Below are 22219 nucleotides of genomic sequence, written 5' to 3' on the forward strand. Positions count from 1 at the left end.
GTTCCACTTCCTTTTTAAACAGAATTTTTTTTTTTTTTTTAATCTCACTTTTCTGTTTCAATGTTTCCAAAATATAGCCCGAAGAACTTTGTCTCCGTGTTAGGTAAATGTCATTATTTTGTACATCAGCCACACGATGAATAATACTTTTTGTAAACACTGGCAACAGATACTGACTTTGTAAGGAATGGAAACATTTGTAATTAGCGTTTGTGGTGGCAGAGTAAGGACAATACAAACTTGAACCTAGCTCCCAAACTGTATTGTTTCAGGCCAGCAGAGGTGAGGTTAGTGCTACGATTGTGAAGCACTGCTATATGCCCCTTAATAAAATCGGTGGATATTGGATTATCAACCTGCCTTGATTTTTCTTCAAAGACAAATTCATCATGGTCATCAATTGGGATCATGAGCAGGTGGCATTTGGTAGAATTCAACAAAGCTCCATATACAAGATAAAGAAAAACAATATTCTATCTAACGTGTCAAAATATGATAACACAGTATTGTTGTGTAATAGATTTCCCAGTCGATAGCGATTTTATAATTAAAAATGAATGATGGTGAGAAAAAAAAAAGTTAGGGTTTCTCTAAAATGCTGTCTTCTAGTTGAGGAGAACATGAATATCACTCACTGTAATCGCTTCAAGTTACATGGAAACCCGATTACCCGACTACAACCCGTGTCAGATACATAGTAGAAAACTATCAGATGCATAACCTGTACGTCTGCACAGGAGGGTCACGTATCAACTGCTTAAGCCCTCCGGTGTATTAATTTGATTTAACATAAATAGCTGCGATAGCTGCAGTGTAATTGGATATTCATGAAAACATGAAAAACAATGTTATTCAAAACTGAAAAAAGTGTAGACTTTGAGTATTCATTAAAAACACGAGAGCGTGCAAAGCACATTCTCATTTGTAAAGTCTAACACTCTGGGAAGGTGTTTTGATTTTTTTTAGGTGCTTGGCACCTGGTTGGAGAAGTCTCATCAATACTTTATCCCATATAGAGTCATCTGTAGAGGAGAACTTCCTAAATGGCCTGATGTCCCATTTTTAGATAGTTTGCCAAGGTTTCCCAATTGACTGAATGTGCTCCTTTGCTTTCATTCTCAGTGCTGCTATGCTGGTATTTCTAGGGTCTGCTTCGTCTAATGGGTATTTGTCCACATAGTTGGTCCCACATTGATAAGGAGGTGGTGGCCCCATCGCTCCTAGGGGCTGGAGAGCATGACCCACCGGTGCAGTGTTCATGAAGGGTGGTGGGGTGTAGCTGCCTGGAAGACTTTGTGGACTGGTAACAAACCCTGGCAAGGTTTGTAAGGCGGTGCTGTTGGACATTGGTGGAGTTAGCCAAGAATCCAGGGGTAAGCTGCTGCTGATCCCACTCATGGACTGTGGGGACCGGTTAAAGGAAAGCATCGGAGAATCCTGCAGCTTCACAGAAGTCATCTCCAGCTTTTCCTGCCTTCTCCATTTGGCTCTTCTGTTTTGAAACCATACCTGCAAAATGACATCACATCACCTTGACTGAAGTTTACTTACAGGCTGAGAACAATGGATACACAGGACTGCAACAGCCCATGCAGAAAAATAAACATTTGACTAAATACGAGTTAATAATGCAAATATTACATGGGGAAGAATTGAATTGGCCCACAAATGTTCAGAAGCTCAGCGTGGGATGTGTGTAAGAAACTCAGCGTGGGATGTATGTTACATGTGCATGTTCAGACTAATGGACTCTTTGCTTGGAATCTGTTCGTGTAGCTTTAGGTTAATCAATTACCTATCAATTATATTAAGATATTTAGGGATCATTTTTTTTGGAGACTACAACTTTAAATTAGCAGCACCTCCGCTATGAAGAATAAAATCAATCAGAAGATATTTCATATTGTAAACAATTTATACGATTACAAAAAAAAAATAGCATGATGAAATGTACTGTAAAATATTTATTGATAAATATAGAAAAAAATATTATACGATGTGGGAGGAATAAGGAAACCTTTACATATAACTCGGTCTTTATTTATCATTTGTATCAATTAACTATAATAATTATAACTATTATTAGAGCATTTATTATTATTATTAATATTTAAAAGGGATAACATATTGTACATTCCAATAAATATTTTTTTTTAAATAATTTACCATACAAAAATATGACTAACTCAAGTTATGCTATACAGTAGGAAAGGGATACGTAATGTGATCAAGCCTGACTGTCCATAATATTTTTCACTTTGTTAACAAAAAAAGAATTTAAGAAATGTGTTGTCCTGAAAAAATATTGATTGATTAATTTTATTTGATCAGCAGGAACTTTGTGTTTCGGAGTTTGCTTCACATATGGGAACCACAAGTTATTCTTCACAAGGGGCTGTTAGAATCACATTGGTTCCGTTTTAATTTGTTTATGCTTCACTGTTGTTATTATTAAAAAAAGTCTAATTCTCAGATGCCTTTCTTAATACCCCGGTAAATGATAACAGCTACTTTCTTACTGGTCCAAAAAAAGTAATCAGAATACATAATTATCCTCCCATCTATAAACTACGATACAATTAGTATTGTACAATTAGAAGTTATTTTCAAGTAATGTGCCTCATTTAAACATAGCATATGTGTATACCCTAAGAGGACTCCAGAAACAGTTTAATATTATTAATATCTTCAGAGCTATACATTGTTAATTTAGGTAATCCAAACCCACAGTTTTAAACATGCCAGTTTCTCACTGAACAATCCTTTCAAACATAAAGTGTAACTTGTATATACATTATAAATAATTCTTTATGTTTGTAATTAAAACGCATTGAGCAAAATATTCAACTGAAAACATCAGTATAATTATTTTTCTTAATTATATGCAAAAATATCTGCGCACTACAAAAGTAACATCGGTAAATTAACTTGTCATAAATATTTTGTAACTGGTTTGTAAATACCGTGTGTCTTCAAAATGAGCGCAGATTCATATTGTTTATGCACATACTGCATGATGCATTTGTTTATTTATAAAACGACTTTTTAGTGCTACAAATATCAGATCAGAATACATAAAGTGGTTTATATACTAAAGTCTGCTAAACTAGGACAAAACCAGTGCAAAAAAAACCCAACAGATTTGTGAAAGAAAAGAAAACAAAATTGGATTTAGTTTCTTTTTTTGCCTCTTAGAGACTGTAATAATAAACCCCTCTGACTCTGGGAGCTGTTTTCAGCCGCAGTTCTGGAATCTACCCCGCATGTTTCACAGATGAGACCACTTGATATAGAAGACTTTCAAATATTTTAATGATGAGTGACTAAAGCGTATTAAGCTTTAATTGAGGCCAATGTGTGTGCTGAATCTGGAGTTTCAGAAGGGAACACTAAAGGTTGATACTGGTCCTGGGATATTTTACTGATATTGAGAAGCAGTTCTAATGTGTGCAAATTCATGGCATATTATCTTTATTTAACCCCCCTTTGTGATTGAGTTACAGAAATAAGCATATACAACACACAAGGTCATTTAATTACTGCGGCACCAATGAATTCAGCAGATATCAAAAACAAACACTTGTAGACTTTTTTTTTTGCAGATAGATTTCTATATACTGTATATGTTGTATTCCACTGCAAAATTCCTAGTCATCTTATGGGGAGGAAGCTTTTATAATTACTGCAATTGGATTAGCGAAATCAAAGCCTTTTGATTTGCAGCTTTAGATGAAAGGGTACGAGTAATTTTTAAAGCTGGGAGTTTAGAACAAGGGGGGAGTCCCATGCCAATCTTTTTAACTCACCTGTACCCTCACTTCAGGTAGGTTGACTTTCATAGCTAGCTCCTCTCTGCTGTAGACGTCGGGGTAGTGGGACTTCTCGAAGGCTCTCTCCAGCTCGTGCAGTTGGTAAGTGGTGAAAGTTGTCCTATTCCTGCGGTGTTTCTTCTTAGGCTGGTCGTCATCTGACAATTTATTTTCACTGTTATTTGCGGAGGACAGTTCAGGGCTCAGGCTGTCATTGGAAGTCTTACTACAGTAGGATTCTGCACGTGGGGAAAGTTCATAGGGGTTAATTAACATCAGTTTCCAACTTCCATTCCTTTTATTTATTTTTGTTGAAAAGTATGTTTGGCTTTACAATAACTCAGCAGAGGAGTTTTGTACAGTGAATAAAATACAGTAAGACACGAATCTATTGGATTTCATAAAATACAGACAAACAAGTAAATCTTTCATTCATATTTATTGGTCAAACACTGGTGTGTGTGTGTGTGTGTGTGTGTGTGTGTGTGTGTGTGTATCAACAAAAGGCAAAATAGCAAATCGCTATGATATGTATATCAGTAGATATACAGGGAAATAAATGGAGAACAATTTAACTATTTTGTTTTTTTCTTGAAGAACAGAACACATTTTTCTGGCTCATTTGTCCCTAAAGGTGTTAAGGAGAAACTGTGGATCAATTCTGGGGCAAAATAACTTTACCAGGTGTATCAAACAAAAAAAGTCCCATTGAAATTCATAGGGTTTGTTTCATTTGATATATCCCCTGCCAAAGAATTGCCCCACTTTTGCCTTGATACATAGACCCCTGTATCCTATGTAATTAAATGTTTCATACACAGGACAGCCACTTACCCCCATATCCATCATCCTGTCCGTCTTCCAGCTGCTCGTGATGTGGCTGTATCTCCTCTGACATTTTGTGTAGACAGTGTCTTGAGGTCCTCTTCTCTGCTTCCTTCACATTCCTGGGACTGTCCTCAGACTGGAATGAGCCGAGGACACTGTCCTCTTTGGAAAATCCCAAGATGGCCTCTATACTGTGGAACCTGGAGGTGTTTCCTCCTGGACTTCTGACCAAGTGTCCAGAAAGAGAGAAGCCCCCATCAGCCATGTTAAGAGAGGGGCTGTGCAGGTGCATGGAGAACAATTGTGGTTCACTCTTGGGTAACAACTCCCTCTTTTCTCTCCAAGATTAGTTCTTAAACTAAAGATGTTAGTGGTCCATGTGCTTCAATATGTATATATTTTTTAATGGTAATTCCAAGAAGATGCTTCTTTCCCCCCAAACAGGACAGTTTCCTTCATCAAAACAGAAACATATATATGTATGTATAATGGTGTATGTTAAATGGCAGAATATGCACGCATATTCCACGATGACAGAGCCAGGAGAGGCTGTAAATCTTCACTAAGAAATGCTGATTCCTTTAAGCTGGCTCTGTGTATCAGAGCCTTCTGCTTACTTCCTGGGTGAATGCCTGTCCTTGAAGAGCAGAGGATCAGATCATTGTGACCTCTCTGAAAGAAATGACTCAGCCTCAGCTTGCTGAGGACTTTTAAAGCAATTCCTGGTCTCTGTTCTTTTGGGGCTGTGTCAGTTGTCCCTGCTGTGCTCTCCAAAGCTGTCACATTACCATTAAACGAGCCTTTGTCTTTTTGGTGACAGTACCTGCATGAGAAGATGCCCAAAGAAGCTCCTCCCAGCAGCAACAACTCTTAGTTGTCAGGATGAATAGCTGAAGGAAATGTTTGTTGTAATAGTTGCTTCCAGAACACTGAAAGAAAAGGAAAATTCGGCTACGCTTGTTTAACAGATTATCTATGCGCCTACTTCTATTTAACATGAGCTATTGTAGTGTAGCTAAATTTAGTATGCTGCTGTAATCCAGATAGTTTTCGATTTAGCAATAATGCTTAGATTATTCAACTGCAATTTTTTTTATTACATCTAGGAAATATATGAAATAATTGAAACACCACAGAGATTTACAATAGTCTATTTTGGTAATTATCTGACATGGTTTCTGAATAACAAAATATAATTTCTTAATATATATATATAAATATATTAATATATATAATGTTATATATATAATATATTAATATATATCACCCATTTTAAACAGCAAACAACGTTTATTTTGAAACTGTCTCATTCTTTTATTTATAGCAGTTGTAAAGTTTGTGTCACACAGTACAGTTGGGCATATAATTACTAACATACCCCGTTTGACTAATCTATATATATTCACATTAATATGTATCTTTTAAGTACATCTATATCTCTATATCATTATCATAAATGTTTATTTTATTTAACATATTAAAATCTATTCTAACAGATTTAGACAGCCCTTCGTTAATTCCCTGTTAAAGGTTTGTAACGTTTCTCATTGGCTTATCTTTCCTTTTATTTGTATTATTAAATAACAAACATGCATGATCATGTCTACAAATCTTTTGGAACTGTCTCTATATCGGTGTTTTTCAACTGGGGGTTCCTAGGAGCCCTTGGGTTCCCCGGGTATCCCTAAAGGGTTCCCTGCAATTTTCTTGTCATTAGAAAATTGTATCGAATACAGAAGAATTTACAATACATCTGATCTCAGAGTTGCTATTAGAGATGGTTGGGGGTTCCTAGGAATTTCACTCTGGGCTCCTTAACCACATATTTCTCCTGCTAAAACTTTACCTTCGTTAAAATACTGTCATCAAATACATTGTTCTGTCTGCACACAAAACAAGGACGAAGACGCGAAAATTGCATATATTTAACAATGTATGTGTTTTTGCATAAATCGTGCCCTTTACTCAAATTAATATAAACATATTTTTACAAATATATCCTCTTAAAAATATTTATCCTAGATAACTGATTAAAAATGTTTTCTCAGCCGAAAATGTACTTAATACCTGTCGCTAAATTGCTACTTAATTCTGTAATTCAATTTTGTTTCATTATTTAAGTCAAATCTATCCCCTGTTTAAAAGGCAGCATAATAACACCAACAATTACAAGTAAAAAGGTATATTTGACTAACATAAACAAGTCATTAACATACACTTTACATCACCTCGTTATCTCATGGTATGAGATCAAAAGCATTAAAAAAATAGAAACGTTACAAATTAATCTAATTTGAGGATTTTTTTTGTAATTTGGAGATGCCACCTGTTTAGTATTTTAATATGTTATTCGTCCTTTTAATGTGATTTCACTTGACTTTTAGGACATCATATACAAAAATGTATGATCTTGATAACAGTTTCTATCTAAGAAACAATGTGAATATGCATTATTTCATTTCTTTATATGTCAGATCCCACAAAGATACCAAACTTGATGTACTGGGGGGACTTTATTTGCCTAGTGAATTAATCATGCAAAGTAACCAACATGCATGGAGTTATTTTCTAAATAAACCTATTTAAAAGTAGGTAAAGAAAACGGAACATTTATGGTGTTTAATAGAATTGAGCTTAATTTAACTTAAATGGATCCCATGTGTTAGCAGCACAATCCAAGGATTTCACACAAGTACAATATATATGGATACAGTGCATGTTAATCTATTTTGTGTAAACTTCCTAAATATTAAAAAGTGTAACCACTCCCAATGTAAAATTGGCAGCATCTCATTAAGCTCTTCCCCACACGCTGCTAAGGGGCTTATGGTCTTGTTCCTACAGTTAATTCCCTTTAGAACTGCCCTGCTCTCTCTAATAGGCCCAGGTGAGGTTATCCTTTTATTTACTGTTTATTACTTGTCTTGCAATGAAAAGGAGAAAACTCAACAGGGTCCAACAGGGCAAATAGGCCAAGGACACATAAGAAAACGTTTGGGTGGCTTTTGTGCAAGGTTTAAAAACCAAGTAAATACTATTGTGAAGACATTGGAGGGTACTCAGAGCTCTCAGCCAGGGGCCATTGTTATGGTTTAATCTACATGTGTATTTCCCAAGAACTCTAATACTAAAGAGCAATGGACGTTTCTGACTTGCATGTTGCATGTAATGTTCTGGTTTCTAATGCTTCTGTGTAGCATATTATGGTCTTCTGGCAACAGCAAGGGTAATAGTGGAGTTTTCTAAGATTGAAATGAATGCAAAATGAGTTACCCACAGCAAATCAGCTAATTAGGGCGAAACAAGTTATTTAATGCCTACAAACACAATGATTCCTGATGCATGATCCGTGTTAGGTTCGGACATGGAAAACTAAGCAGATTGTATTTGACTGTCACTTAGTGTAATATGTGTGTTCATCTTCAGGTATGATACTTTTGTTGCCCTAATTTAGTTGTTCGTATTGTGCTTTCTGTTACACAGTATACAATACAGGGCATGCCAATACAGAAGCCTGAGCTGTGTGCAAATGAAACAAAACCAAGACGCTTGCCAGACGAGCTTACAATCTAATACATTTTAAACACGGAATAAACAAATGTCAATGCAGAATTTCCTAATATTTAGCTTTATTTTGAGAGACCTGAATTTTGTTATATCGCTATTAGTATAAACAAACATAAATATCCAATCAAATAGTTTGAGATGTCTACTGATATTTTGCATCAATCCGTTTTCTTTAAGCTTGCAATTAGAAGGTGCTCAGAAATTACCCTTAGCTAGTATTTTATTCAGCTTTACTGTCATTTAAGCAGGTATTTATATTGAGAAAGCCGAGATTGTTTAAATTAAGAAGATATGTGATTTCTGACTTTGTGTGCATGACACAGCTATTACTTATCATTTCTGTAGGTTGTTAACGTAGAGCGAGAAACAGTGCTTACAGAAAAAAAATCTAGAAACAGCCATTACAACATTAAATGCCAGCAGAGCCCCCTCACCTCAAGAGCTTATGATCTAAAACTTGTTCCTATAACGGAGCAAGATACTCATGAAAATATTTTATATAATAACATATATACATTTATAAAAATCACATTACATTATAAAATCCCATTATAAAATATATACATATATAAAATCACATTACATGATAAAAATCATATATTTATTACATTATTCATTTTTTCTTTTACATCCAAACCCATACAATTTCCCAGAACTGTACATGCACTGTGTGTGTGTGTGTGTGTGTGTGTGTGTGTGTGTGTGTGTGTGTGTGTGTGTGTGTGTGTGTGTGTGTGTGTGTGTGTGTGTGTGTGTGTGTGTGTGTGTGTGTGTGTGTGTGTGTGTGTGTGTGTGTGTGTGTGTGTGTGTGTGTTTATATATATATATATATATATATATATATATATATATATATATATATATATATATATATATATATATATATATATATAAAATGTGATATTGATGATAAATCGGTTTGCAGAAAATGTACATTTTCTATATTAATATAGAGTAACAAATAAACATTAGTATGCGATTTCCCACGAGAGAAGGGTTTTAGAGTTTCATGAAGCAAAGCTATATTAATGCAATCCTTCTTTACTTGTTTTCCAATTAGCTTAATTGAATTCAGATTGCATGAGAGGGGGCAACAGAGACGTTTATCTTGATGGGATGACAGCCTGAGCTCAAGCGATCCTATTAGCTGCAAGAATGCAAAGCCTAGTTACCTTCAGCAGGCACCCATGTGACTCAGAAGGAATAATCTGTCCACCCATTTACTTTCTGTTATCAGTGATATTCCACTAGTTTCCCTTTCAAACACTTTATAGTAAAAAAAAAAAAAAGTAACCTGAAATAGCCCACATGTCTTAATAAACCTGCTAACAGTTATGCCAAGACGGCTACAGCTATTTGTTTGTGCTTATGTTGTTTGTTTACATGTTGCAGACCAAAGTGATTTATTTACTTGACACTTATGCAGGTCATTGACTTGATACCCCAGTAATATAGAAGTACATTATATAGCAAACATAAAGGGTCTTTGGAGGCAGATCAACAGACCTGCTGGCTCATTGCTCCTCCTTTTCTATCCCCCAGGTCGTAACAGTGTCCCAGTGACTTCTAGTTTGAGCAAAAATGCAACTGGTTCTCCTAAACTGGTCATTATCCTAAAAGCAACATTCATTTAAATTACTAATAAAGGTTATTTTATTTTTCAACAGATGATGTAAAAATGCACTAATATGAACTGCATGCCCTGCCTTTGTGAGATCTATGCAGGAGGAGCAGGGCTATTGTGGGAGTTTGCTAGTGGAAAGGTCATGCTCAACTCACATGGGGAGGAGCTAAATGAAGTTAAATACAGCAAAAGCGACAGGAAAAAGGATGAAATAAGCCTTTATGTTGGGGATTATTTAGTCCTTTTTCTTTGCGTTCTCATACTAATCAGATGGGAGTCTTGCACCTCAGCGTTGTTTTTACTGGGTAGAACTTATTTTTTTAGGACAATTAACTGGAGTTTTCTTATTTTTTTTTCGATGTTAACTACAGATCATTGCTGTTGGGCCTGAAAACAATGTGTGGTGAGCTTGGAGCAGAGACATGAGAACATACAGGTTGGGAGCCTGGTCATTATGTTATATGTCTGTGTTCCGCAAACCACAGTCTTACAGCTGAGACTTTGCACAGCCCTTGAAAAAGGCCAAATTGAAAAATGTTTTCGGTTATTTTCCTATCTGTTTTTATTCTCTCCCAGCATTTATTGTTGTGGGATTATGCAACTTTTTTTTTATCCGACTTGGTGCTGAGTTATTCTGGTTCTTTTTAAAACCCATGTAGTCTTCTATATTTAACATACAGTCTGAAATAGTCTCCGCTGAAAGACTATCCTACTGTATGTTTCCACTACCCATTCCATGAAGATAAGTTGTACCACATTTACTGTGAGACTCCCTCCCTCCAGCTTCACTGCATGGGCTCTTGTTACATGCTGAGTGTAGTTACATATATACATACAGTAGTACTGAAGATGAGGTTAAAAAAAAGACATCCATCCATCAAGTTCAACCTATGCCACATTTAGACAACAGATACTTTATCCTATAGTTGTATTTACAGGATATTTATCCAGAGGAAGGCAAACAAAAAAAACAAAGGGAAATATCATCTAATGATATTTCATAAGGGGAAAAATAAATTCCTTCCTGACTCCAAATATTGGCAATCAGATTACTCCCTGGATCAACATCCTTCCCATGTTTATTTATTTGGTATATCCCTGTACACCTTTGCTTTCTAAAAACATGTGCAACCTTTTTTTGAAGGAATATATTGTATCTACAACAGATGACAGAGAAGCCCAATGCTACATCCAACATGACAGAAATACAAAGTAAAATGTATTAATGTAGAGAATATATAAGTATTTTACTGTGTATTTCTGTCATGTTGGATGTAGCATTGGGCTTCTCTGTCGTCTGTTGTATACATATGCCACGCTCAATAGCACTCCATTTTGACACATATACATATATATATTTTGTGGGGGCTCAGGGGTTCCCAAAAAGAACTTGCTGGGGTTCTGTGTTTTGTTAATATATTGTATCTGTCATCACAATCTCCATGGGTAATAAATTCCACATTTTATCTACCCTTACTGTAAAAAAACAAAAAAAAAACCTTTCCTTTGTTGCTGGTGAAATCTCCTTTCCTCCAACCTTAAATGATAACCCTGTGTTTGTACTGCCCTTGGGATAAATCGTTATTTTGAAAGTTCCTTGTTTTGTCCCCAAATATATTTGTATATAATTATCATATTCCCTATACTGTAGATGCCTCTTTTCTAATGTAAACAAATCTAATTTACCAAGCCTCACCCCATAAATCAGATTTGCCATCCCCTTTACTAATTTGGTGGCTCTTCTCTGCACTTTTTCTAGTTCCATAATGTATTTTCTATGGAGTGGTGCCCAAAATCATACACCATATTCAAGGTGGATAATACTTTATAAAGGGGCATAATTATGTTTACTTCCCTTCCATAAATACTTTATAAAGGGGCATAATTATGTTTACTTCCCTTCCATCGCCTTTTGCAAGATAAGATCTTGTTTGCCTTTGCAGATACTGCATGACTTTGGGCACTATTGCTAAACCTGTCATCTACAAGCACTCCTAAATCCTTCTCCATCAAGGATTCCCCTAATTTATCCCCATTTAATTTATAAATTTCTTGTTTATTCTTGTTTCCCAAATGCATAACCTTACATGTATCTGTATTAAACGTAATTTGCCATTTACCTGCCCAAGTTTCAAGTCTATCCAAGTCATTCAGGAGAGAAATTACATCCTACTTTGATTTTACTACCTTACACAATTTAGTGTCATTGTAAGAGACAAGTGCAGAGGTATAACCAGGGAGACATAGATTTGGGGGAAATAAACATTGGCTTTTATTTAGCTCATATATTCCAAAACAACACAGCTTTAAGGCAGCATACAAAATAAACATAACATCCTATCCCTTTGAAAGGGCTAACTCATACTTCCCAGAACAAATCTGCAAGACTGAGAGGATAGGCCTCTGACCAGCCTCTGACCCCAAAGTCCACAGAGGTACCTGTAAGCAGGAGGCTCTTTATATCAGTCTCTGGGTCTGGAAAAGGAAGTGGCTGGGGCGCTAGCGTGTAATATCAATGAAATTAAATAGGGCAAAAAAATTGTGATAAACACCTGTGCTTGAAATGCAATGTGATAGAATAACATACAATATAGTTCTGCAGCCGGAGTACAGTGTAGGGGGTCTCTAGCCCCCTGCAAACAAGTGAAGAAAGTAAAAAGCTCTGGCGCATGAACCAATGATCATGACTAATTGGTAATGTGATAATAGAAACAAATTTCTGACGAGGTCCTGGATGACAAAGCATATGAAATATAAAAAATGACATGTATTAAAATAGAAATTTTAAAACATTGATCACAATATGTGTTGAACCTAAACCTTGATTAAGCTTAATCAATATATATACCACAAAGAAAACCCTCACGTGTCCATTTGATGTTAAATATCCGCATTCCTCTAAAAAGGAGGGTTTGGCTATAAAAAAAAATAGGCGCAGTTTTGAGACAATAGAAAAGAAAAACAAACGTATGTCTTGAATATTTGAATCAGTTTTTCAGGGTAGGTTATACACTCACATTTTAGTAATTCAATCACACATTTCTCCAAACATAAGTTGGAACTGGAATGAAGAATCTCTCTAAGGCTGCTGGTAGTTGAGTATTTTGAACGCCTGCGGATGTCCCCGACTTTGAATCTTTGAGAGTGACGTAATTTCTGCTATTCACGGCACTCAGTATCCCATCAATGAGTTGGTATGTGAAGGTATAGATAGAGAAAACACATATAGTGTAATTCTGATTTATTAAAAATCTTCTTAAAAAACAAGTAAGCATCACACTCACAAATTGTTCGTGTGATCTGCGCAAGTTTAAGAGATTGAGCAGGTCTCTCACCCCTGTCTCTGTCGGCGCTTCTCTTCACCTGCGTTTTAGTCCGTACCCAGCTTACAATCTATGCACTTCAGCGTCACGTGGCAACGAGTTCTCTTCTCACACGACTAGGATGGGAATCACCAGCTTTTCTCCCGGAGCTCTCACAGGACCGCTCGTTATACCGCTCTCTTGCGCGTACACCCTACGGGTTTCTCCTATGCGACTTCTTCAGGGGTTAATAATGTAGCATATATCCCTATCTTTATATAGACACCTCCCTTCTTTGATTCGTCCAGGGATATGTATTCATTGACCCTTGTAGCTAATGAACAATCAGATGGTTAAAAAAACATTTATAAAGCAACACATTAAAATTTAGATTGCTAAAAATGAATTCATAGTAAATATATGTGTGTGGTTTATAAACTTCTAAGTTCTAAATAGAAATAGATAGATGTTAATGGATACATATGCTATCATATCATATGGGCATGATTAGCCACTATGGCAGTCAATGGGCAACCTGAAAAAAATACAGCACCAAAAAGTCACAACAAAAAAAACCTAAAAAGCACCCAAACAACACAAAAATAAAAAAAAACTCAAATAAACAACACAACTATTAAATAAAAAAACAAGCATCTAAACAACACAACTATTAAATAAAACCAAGCACCTAACCAACACAACAATTAAATAAACCCAAGCACCTAAACAACATGACTATTAAATAAAAAACCAAGCACCTAAACAACACAACTATTAAATAAACCAAGCACCTAAACAACACACAAATTAAATAAAAACAAGCCATACAAATACATAGCAATTAAGTAAAAACAAGAAATAAAAATACAAAATATAACAATAAAAAACAAGCATTTGCCAAAAAAATGCATTGCCTGTCATTCATTTTAGCTCTGGGGACCCCCTGCTTCCGCAGATACTTACCTCCATAGGGGGTGCCGGTATCATCTCTGGGGGTCACTATATGTCTGCATTTCAAAGTTGCCAGGCCCTGTGGGCCAATAGAAAGCCGTGATGTCATCAGGTGTGGCTTCCTATTGGCCCATGTCATGAGGAAGCTGAAAGCTGCAGAGAGCTGTAGGAGATACCGGCACCACCTTCAGAGGTCTGTATATGTGGAAGTAGGTGGTCCCAGAGCTAAGATAAATGGGGGTTAGCTCCAGAGACCCCCAGCTTCAATTTTGTACTAAAAAAAAGCTGTGTGTGCGGTGCACGCGCATAGTAAGTGAAACTTCTTTGACTTTTGTCACAGAAATTGTATTTGTGTTGGTGATGTTTTAATTAAAAATCAAAATACAATCTCAATGACAAAACGCAAATAAATTTGACTTAGAATGCGCGTGCTCGGCACACATCCCCTGTATTAGCTATTTGCACTAAGTGTGAATTCCTCGTGTGACTGAGTGTGCGTGTGACAGAGTGTGCGTGTGACAGAGTGTGCGTGTGACAGAGTGTGCGTGTGACAGAGTGTGTGTGTGACAGTGTGCGTGTGACAGAGTGTGCGTGTGACAGAATGTGCGTGTGACTGAGTGTGCATGTGACTGTGTGTGCCTGTGAGTGTGACTGTGCCTGTGAGTGTGAGTGACTGAGTGGGACTGTGAGTGTGACTGTGACTGAGTGTGACTGTGAGTGTGACTGAGTGTGCATGTGACTGTGAGTGTGCGTGTGACTGTGCGTGTGACTGTGAGTGTGCGTGTGACTGTGAGTGTTATAACCGGCAGCCTGTCTCCTCTCCTGTGTGTGTCTGGTTACCTCTCTGTGAGTCACACGGTGACAGCCTCCCCGCTGGCTGTGTTCTCACTAACCTGTTGCTCTCACACTCTTCCTATCGAGGACTCCAGCATATCTAATCTCCCCTCCTCCTCCTCCTGTATTACACTAAGCAGCACCCCAGTCTGCCCCCTGCCGTCTCTCAGCTCCTTCCCCCCACCTCTCCGTTTCTTCCCCCCACCTCTCCGTTTCTTCCCCCCACCTCTCCGTTTCTTCCCCCCACCTCTTCGTTTCTTCCCCCCACCTCTCCGTTTCTTCCCCCCACCTCTTCGTTTCTTCCCCCCACCTCTCCGTTTCTTCCCCCCACCTCTCCGTTTCGTCCTCTCTTCCGGGATCTCCGGCTTTGTCTGGACTGGGGAGGAGCCGGGGACCGGAGGAGCCAGGGAGGGGTGAAGAGGCCGGTACTGAGCCGCCCGAACGTCCTGCTCCTCTCACCAACGGCTCCGCTGCCAGCCGCTTCTGCGCATGTGCAGAAGTCCGTAAGCGTCGCCATTAGTAGTGCGCGTGCGCGGCATGGCAGCGGACGTGTGGGGGGAATGGCAGCCGTTAGGAGCGGCGCCAGCGGCTATCGCCGCCGCCGCATATGTAATCGCCCGTGTGGGGGGAGCAGCGCCCGTTTGGAGCACCGCCGGCGGCTATCGCCGCTGCCGCCGGATGTGACACCGGACGTGTGGGGGGAGTGGGGGGGGGGCCGTGACGTCACTTCCGTTTCACATTTCGCCCCCAACTCTCCATTTTACCCCATCAGAATAGGTGCCACTAAAGAAGTTTCACTTCAATAATGAAGGGCAAAAACCATCTGGGACTGTCTCTTTAATACTAACAGCACTTCTTCAGGTTAACTCCACACTTAATACAAATAGCACTTGAAAATAAAACAGTGATTCAATCAGACAAATCAGGATACGAAAGCTCATGATTCGTTACAAGCCTCTGTTTTAAAGACAGACACACACCAACCAAGTGTGTTGGGAATGCAATCAACTAACTCAGTGGTGCGCAAACTGGGGGGAATTACATTTTCTAAGGGGGCGCCGCACTTACAGGGGCCCCTCGGTCTTCCCCACAAACTTTTAATTGATTGCCAGAGTAGAGAGCAGGGCCTCTGTAGCTGCCTCTTACCTTCTCTCTGGCTTCGCCTGACGACGTGTCGCCATGACAACGCGACGTCACATGACGCCGCAGAGATGAGATGCCGGTGAGCAGGTAAAAGGCATGGGGGGCGCGACTTAAAAAGTTTGTGCACCCCTGAACTAACCACATGCACTGCAGGTTCAACTGGGCAGGAGAGGGGGAAAAAGTTACAGACTTTCAATTCCCACACAATGAAAATTAAATGAGACCACTGTACACTCCCCAAGTTGTGCCACCCCTGCTAGTATACACTAGTCCTGCGGTGTGCAAAGTGGGGGGGGGTGCCCCCCAGGGGGGGCCGCAGACTCGCTGCGGGGGGTTCAGGGTTTACAGAGGCCCCTGCATGCTTCCCGAATACATTTAAATTAATGCTGAGGGAGCTGCAGGGCCTCTGTAAAGTTCTACTTACCTTGTTTCAGATGCTCCTGGTCAGGCGTCGCCATGCAATGCAGCGACAAATGACACCGCATGGTCATGGGACGTCGTGTTGCCATGGCAACGTGACATCATGACGCCAGGACGTCTGAAGCAAGGTAAGCGCGAGGAGAGGGGGACAGACGGCAGGGGGGCGCAGCGATAAAAGATTGCGCTCCCTTGCACTAGTATACACAACACAGCACTTCCCTTCCTTTCTGTTTCTAACTGCACACTTAATACAAACAGCACTTAAAATCAACCAGTCACACAGATCAGGACACGCAAGCTCATGATTCATTCCTCTTTGTCTGAAAAATGCTTACACTTTGTACCTTATTGATGCTAAATATTTCTCTTCTTCATTCTCTCTTTCAGTGCGTCCTTTAGGCTTTTGTGATAAATTGTATCATACGAACCATGTACAACATTGCTGTGATCATGCAAGAAAAAACCAACAGGGGAAATTAAAGCCAGTGTTCTAATGTAAAGCTACCACATATCTACAAGGCACATCTGGGACATGTTTACATGATGGTGAAAGTTATGAAGGGCACTTATTTAATATAAAAAAGTTGTAATCAGAAATACAAATGGCGTGAGCATCCATCCCATTACCCAGCTCAGCACATGATACACGGTTCTTACAGTCTTGAGAAGTTGCTGTGGCCTTGATGAACAGTTAAAGAAAATCCTTTGCTGGCTTTTCCTCACCTCTTGCAAACCCTTTCATCTCCACGATCAAAATGGGGTCACATCCAACTAAAACAAAGTTGAAAAAAAAAAGAGAACAAAAAGCACAAAGAAGTATAAGAATGAATCTGTATTCAATCGTACCCAAGCACAATATAGACCTACTGTCCATTTAAAATAATGATCTGCAGCATAGCGGGTGATAATATAATATATATAATATGATATGATATGATCACCCATTATATAGATAATTATGTTAAATGCAAGTTTTTATCGTGCTAGAGCAGGGGTACGCAAACTGGGGGGCGCGAGATTTTTTTGGGGGGGCGCGGTCCTTACAGAGGTCCTGCGCTCTTCCCCAAAGCATTTCATTTAAATGCCGGGGACCGCGCGAAGCCTCTGTAAGTATTTCTTACCCTGACTCAGACGATACGTTGCTATGGCGACCCGTAGCGTCATTGACGCTGTAGGAAGGTAGGGGGCGGGCGCGAACACGGAGGCAGTGCTGGCAGGGGGCACAGTGCCAAAAGATTGCGCACCCCTGTGCTAGAATACTATTGAACACAGATTGACTCTTATACTTCCTTCTTTTTTGAAACATGATCCAAAATGTTGTGAGAACCTAGTAATAATATTCCTTTTGTACATGACTAGTTTCTGTTCCATTTGGGAACCTCCTCTGAAATGTGAGAACATTGTGATTAATATTATTTTCTAATACATGATTACACCAAAACATGAAGTCATGTACCAATAAATCATTATTATTATGTTCTCACTACACAAAAAGGCCTTCACACTGAGGATCGCGAAAGGCTTTTTTTGGTGCAAATTTGATGCAGGGAATTCTCATTTAAAATGACGCTCGTGTGTGCCTACTGTATGTACTAACCTGAACTTTCTCCATCTGTGCCAGCAGAGTAAAAAAAAAAAAAAAAAAAAAAAGTTATTTTTTTTGGCACACAGAAATAGACTGCATTTGTTTTCTATTTCTGTGTGCCAAAAAAAAAAGAAGAGTGTGTCAAAATCGTCTGCAAAGTTCAGCTTGGCAGAAGTCCTAAAAGTCTGTAGTGTTAGCAGCACAGAATTTAGTTACTTTGTATAAACTCAAGAATGTTACACGTAGCACGGATGTTTCATTTACCAATTGTAATATTTGTACAGTATGGCTATATAAATAATATTCCACTCAATTTATATTTACTAATACTAGTTATTCATATCAAAAAAATGCATAGTTTAAAATAAAATATATTTTTTGATGATTTTAGCAAACCTCTTATGCTGACCGATTCCTGTCCTTTTTTCCCATTTCGTTAGACTGGTGCAAACCAGGTCATTTTAATGATAGGGAGAAGGAGTGGCTCAGTGAGTGAAGACACTGACTGGCACCTGGTTCAATTCCCGGTGTCAGCTCCTTGTGTCCTTGGGCAAGTCATTTTATCTCCCTGTGCCTCAGGCACCAAAAACATAGAATGCAAGCTCCACAGGGCAGGGATTGTGCCTGCAAACTGTCTCTGTAACGCGCTACGTAAAACTAGCAGCGCTATACAAGAACATGCTAAAACATAAGGTTCTTACTTCCAAAAAGAGTCAGAACTGGGCAAATAACCTCTTAAAGCATCTGCATTTCTCAAAATATATTTGTGTCCATATTTCTCTTAGTAACTTTCAAGATTCTCTATGAAGCTGTGATGTCAATAGGTACCATTGTAACAACAACAATGTAGTTATAGAATCTCTAGAGGGTTTTATTCTAAACGCCTTCACTGGCAGAGGGTCTGCTAACCAATTGCTCGCTAATGCTAATTACAGGACTTTCTGGCAGAGAGACAGTTAAGACTGTCCAAGTTCCTTAGTATGAGAAAGCCAGGAAACTATTCAGGGACAAAGGAGCAGATAGTAAATAGATAGATGACTAAGAAATACCTGGACAAACAGAAATGAAAAGTATTTTTAAATGTTTTCAATATCATGTCAGGTTTATTGTGGGTCTGTTCTTTTATCATCCTGTATTATCTTGTCCACACACTTAATTTTGCAGTCTACTAGTACAACTACTTATTTACTTTAGGAAACACAACCTAGGACGCATATTGCTGGCATCATTGAAGAGATGCCTTTCATTGGGAATTTTTCTCAGATTTCTACATTTATCCAGTTGCTGCATAAAATGAATTGATGTGCCTTGTAGCCTCCTCATTCCTGGGAGGCTCAACCAGGGCAGATTTATGAGAGCCAGAACATTTTTTTAAAATTGAGTAGGGACTTACTGTAAAAACAGAATCTGCAAAACGTTATTTAACAAACCTTTTATACTAATAACTATCGTCATTCTTAACATACTTCAGCTTTTCTATAGGCTAGTAAAAGCCTGGGAGAGTCGTGGGGTCGACAAGGATGTTTGGAATGCTTTCCTTAGTTACACATGTGCTTCTAGTAATAGCAGGATGGATTGCATATTTCATGCCCTGGTAAATGTGGATGAGAAAGTAGTCAGAAATCAGATTTCCCAGGGCCCAGGACTAGAGTTACATCCGACCGGCCGGGCCCCCCCAACTCACCGGGCCCGGGACGCCAACCCCGGCAGACCCACCCTGTTGGTGGCCTTCAAAGTAGTGGTACTGTGTTGGACATTATGAACCAAAAACTTCTGATTTTATTAAACATAGCTATTTTTCCTGTATTTCAGAAAGAGTAATACAATATTTCTGCTGAGAAAGCAGAAAAGGAGAGAGGCTCCCTCCAGTTAAACAAATCAATTGATCTTTTAAGAAAAGGTGGAACAGTGTGGGTGTAAAAAAAGGTTGTGATACGTGAACTTCTAAATAAAAAGTAGTGACAGTCTTTATCACACTCCTTATCACACTCCTTATCACGCTCCTTATCACACTCCTATCATACTTTGACCATTGATTTTATGCCATTATGCTTTTTTCTGTTTATTGCAACTTCCATTTCCATTGTTAAGTGGAACCTCTACTTTAACACAAGCAGTCAATTAGGAAGCACAATACTTTCAAATTCAAAATAATTGTTGCTATCAGATTAAAGCAACTATTGTCCAAATTCCTGCCATAATACACATATCAACCGCAGTTGTGTTAAGCAGGTGAATAGGCTACCGTTGTTGTTACATGCAAATACTGTGTTATGTTCATTAGACGCTTCGCCTAATTTGAAAGGGATTAGTAGGGTTTAGTTAGTAATCACTTTGAGATAATCCTCCAGACACCTATTAAACAAGCCAGTTCCACTTCTTAACTTCAGGCATTGTTACTGAGAGACACCTGTAAAACAGGTCTAAATAATAGGTTCAAGTAAATACACAACAATTCAGTAACAATATTGTTCCTAGAGAAAATGTGTTCTTTTGGTAGTGTAATTTGCAACAAGGCATTACAGAACTAACCAATAAGGCCTCAAAAGCTCACGAACAAACTGTGTCTATCAAGTACTCTCTAGTTTATCCACTAAACAGCATTACCATTATTACCTACTATGGATTAAGTAACCCCTCCCCTATTGTTTCAATTGCTTCCTGTGCTCAATCAACCAACTATACACAAAACAGCATAATACACTGACCGAGGGATGCATACATTTTATAACTCGTACTGGGGACTGAGGTTTTTTATTTACCTCTCTATTGTGCTAAGTAGAAGAAACATGTTAATTTCTTACTGTCCAGACAAGTGGAATAGCCAGAGGTTTATACCACTTCAGAACAGGTTGATTTTAGTTACAGATAAAAGAGTGAACTGTGACAGCTCCAGACACTAAATATTATGGGGGTAATTTATCCATGTCACATGGCTGCAAAACCGAGGCAAAATCAGAGAGAAAAAAAACAGTACAATATTCATCAAGAAAAGAAATCCCATAGAAAGCAAGGGTTTTTCCTGTGATGCATCTGGTGCAGTGATCTTGTACCCGTTTTGTAGCTAGGAGACCCTGTCGGAAGTTTAACTTAATGTGAGACATACGTTTTTCAATCAGTCCAAATAACCAGGGGGCAGGTAGTCTGTAACACTAGCATTATTTATAATAAGAAAATCCTGGTGTAAATTATGGAATATTTGTCTAAATTTGGTGCTGTCTTATTGCATTAGTATGGGGCCACATTTGCAGCCCGGATATTTTGTTAAATAACCCCTTTGTATTTATAAAAGTGTTTTTTTCCTGCTATGCCTGAGATTGAGACAGCACATAAAACACAGACAAAGCTCAGTTTTAGCACATCCAGTGAAACTCATACACGGTACAGTGCCTAAATATATATGTATAAATATCTATTAAGTAAAATGGTCTTTTAGTTTGACATTTTTGGCCAAAATTGTTGTAAGCCCCTGAGCCAACGTCACGGCAGACCACGCTAATATAAATTCTTAATAACCTGTGTAATAACAGGAAGAATGATTTATAGTAAATCTGTCAATATTAGTTGCAAAGTTCTAAGTCTGATTGAAGCCTTTATTAACCTGTACATTACCAGGAAAAGCACTCTGAATTAGAGTTGTCACAACCATCCTGCAAGCAATATATTGCCATGCTCAGTAGAACTCCTCTGTGACACTCATATGCTTATATATATGTTGTGGTTATTTTGGGGGTTCAATAGGAGCTTGTTAGGTGTCCAGTATATGCCTGAGATTGACCTGCATTGTTGCTGTGCATAGTTGCTGTACCAGTGTGCTTGATGTTAAAGTTGGAGAAGATTGTTCCATTCTGTGTAATTGTTTTATCTTTATGTACCTCTCCATACACTTGGAGTTTACAGAAATTATTTGTGTATTCTAATTAGGGGTATATTATATACATATAGTATTCCAGAAATTAGGGAGTTAATTAATTGGCTCTTGTATGGTCTTAGCCTATTTGTTTAGAGAATGAATGAAAGATACAGTAAATCGGGTTGTTCTGCACCAGTCTCGGGATGTTGGTTACTGTGAAATATGTGAGAAAAGCTTCTTGGTTGTCCATGACAGAAATGATCAATTAGCCATGGCCATTCAGCCACCGAGGGACTGTTGGTC

At 38.4% G+C, this 22219-nt stretch overlaps 1 protein-coding gene and 1 long non-coding RNA gene across 2 annotated transcripts in view; one reads left to right on the forward strand and one right to left on the reverse strand.

Annotated features, from left to right (window-relative positions):
- Positions 1–5455, reverse strand: RAX (retina and anterior neural fold homeobox). The gene is made up of 3 exons (XM_075587368.1): positions 4644–5455; positions 3807–4048; positions 1–1509 (listed from the first exon to the last, which is right to left on the reverse strand). The coding sequence occupies exons 1-3, from the start codon at positions 4927–4929 to the stop codon at positions 1063–1065; spliced, it is 975 nt and encodes a 324-aa protein (XP_075443483.1). The 5' UTR covers positions 4930–5455; the 3' UTR covers positions 1–1062.
- Positions 3778–22219, forward strand: part of LOC142487677 (uncharacterized) — a 27928-nt gene continuing 9486 nt past the window's right edge. The window contains exon 1 of the long non-coding RNA XR_012799282.1: positions 3778–3911. This is a non-coding gene — a long non-coding RNA (uncharacterized LOC142487677). The remainder of the gene's footprint in view (positions 3912–22219) is intronic.

This window comes from Ascaphus truei, chromosome 1, assembly GCF_040206685.1.
Source record: "Ascaphus truei isolate aAscTru1 chromosome 1, aAscTru1.hap1, whole genome shotgun sequence".
Lineage (NCBI taxonomy): Eukaryota > Metazoa > Chordata > Amphibia > Anura > Ascaphidae > Ascaphus > Ascaphus truei.

Coding starts and splice junctions, on each gene's coding strand:
- RAX (XM_075587368.1), bottom strand. CDS start 4,929: ATGCACCTGCACAGCCCCTCTCTTAACATGGCTGATGGGGGCTTCTCT. Junction 4,049..4,643: donor ACAGGATGATGGATATGGGG/GTAAGTGGCTGT, acceptor CCCCACGTGCAG/AATCCTACTGTAGTAAGACT. Junction 1,510..3,806: donor TACCTGAAGTGAGGGTACAG/GTGAGTTAAAAA, acceptor GTCATTTTGCAG/GTATGGTTTCAAAACAGAAG.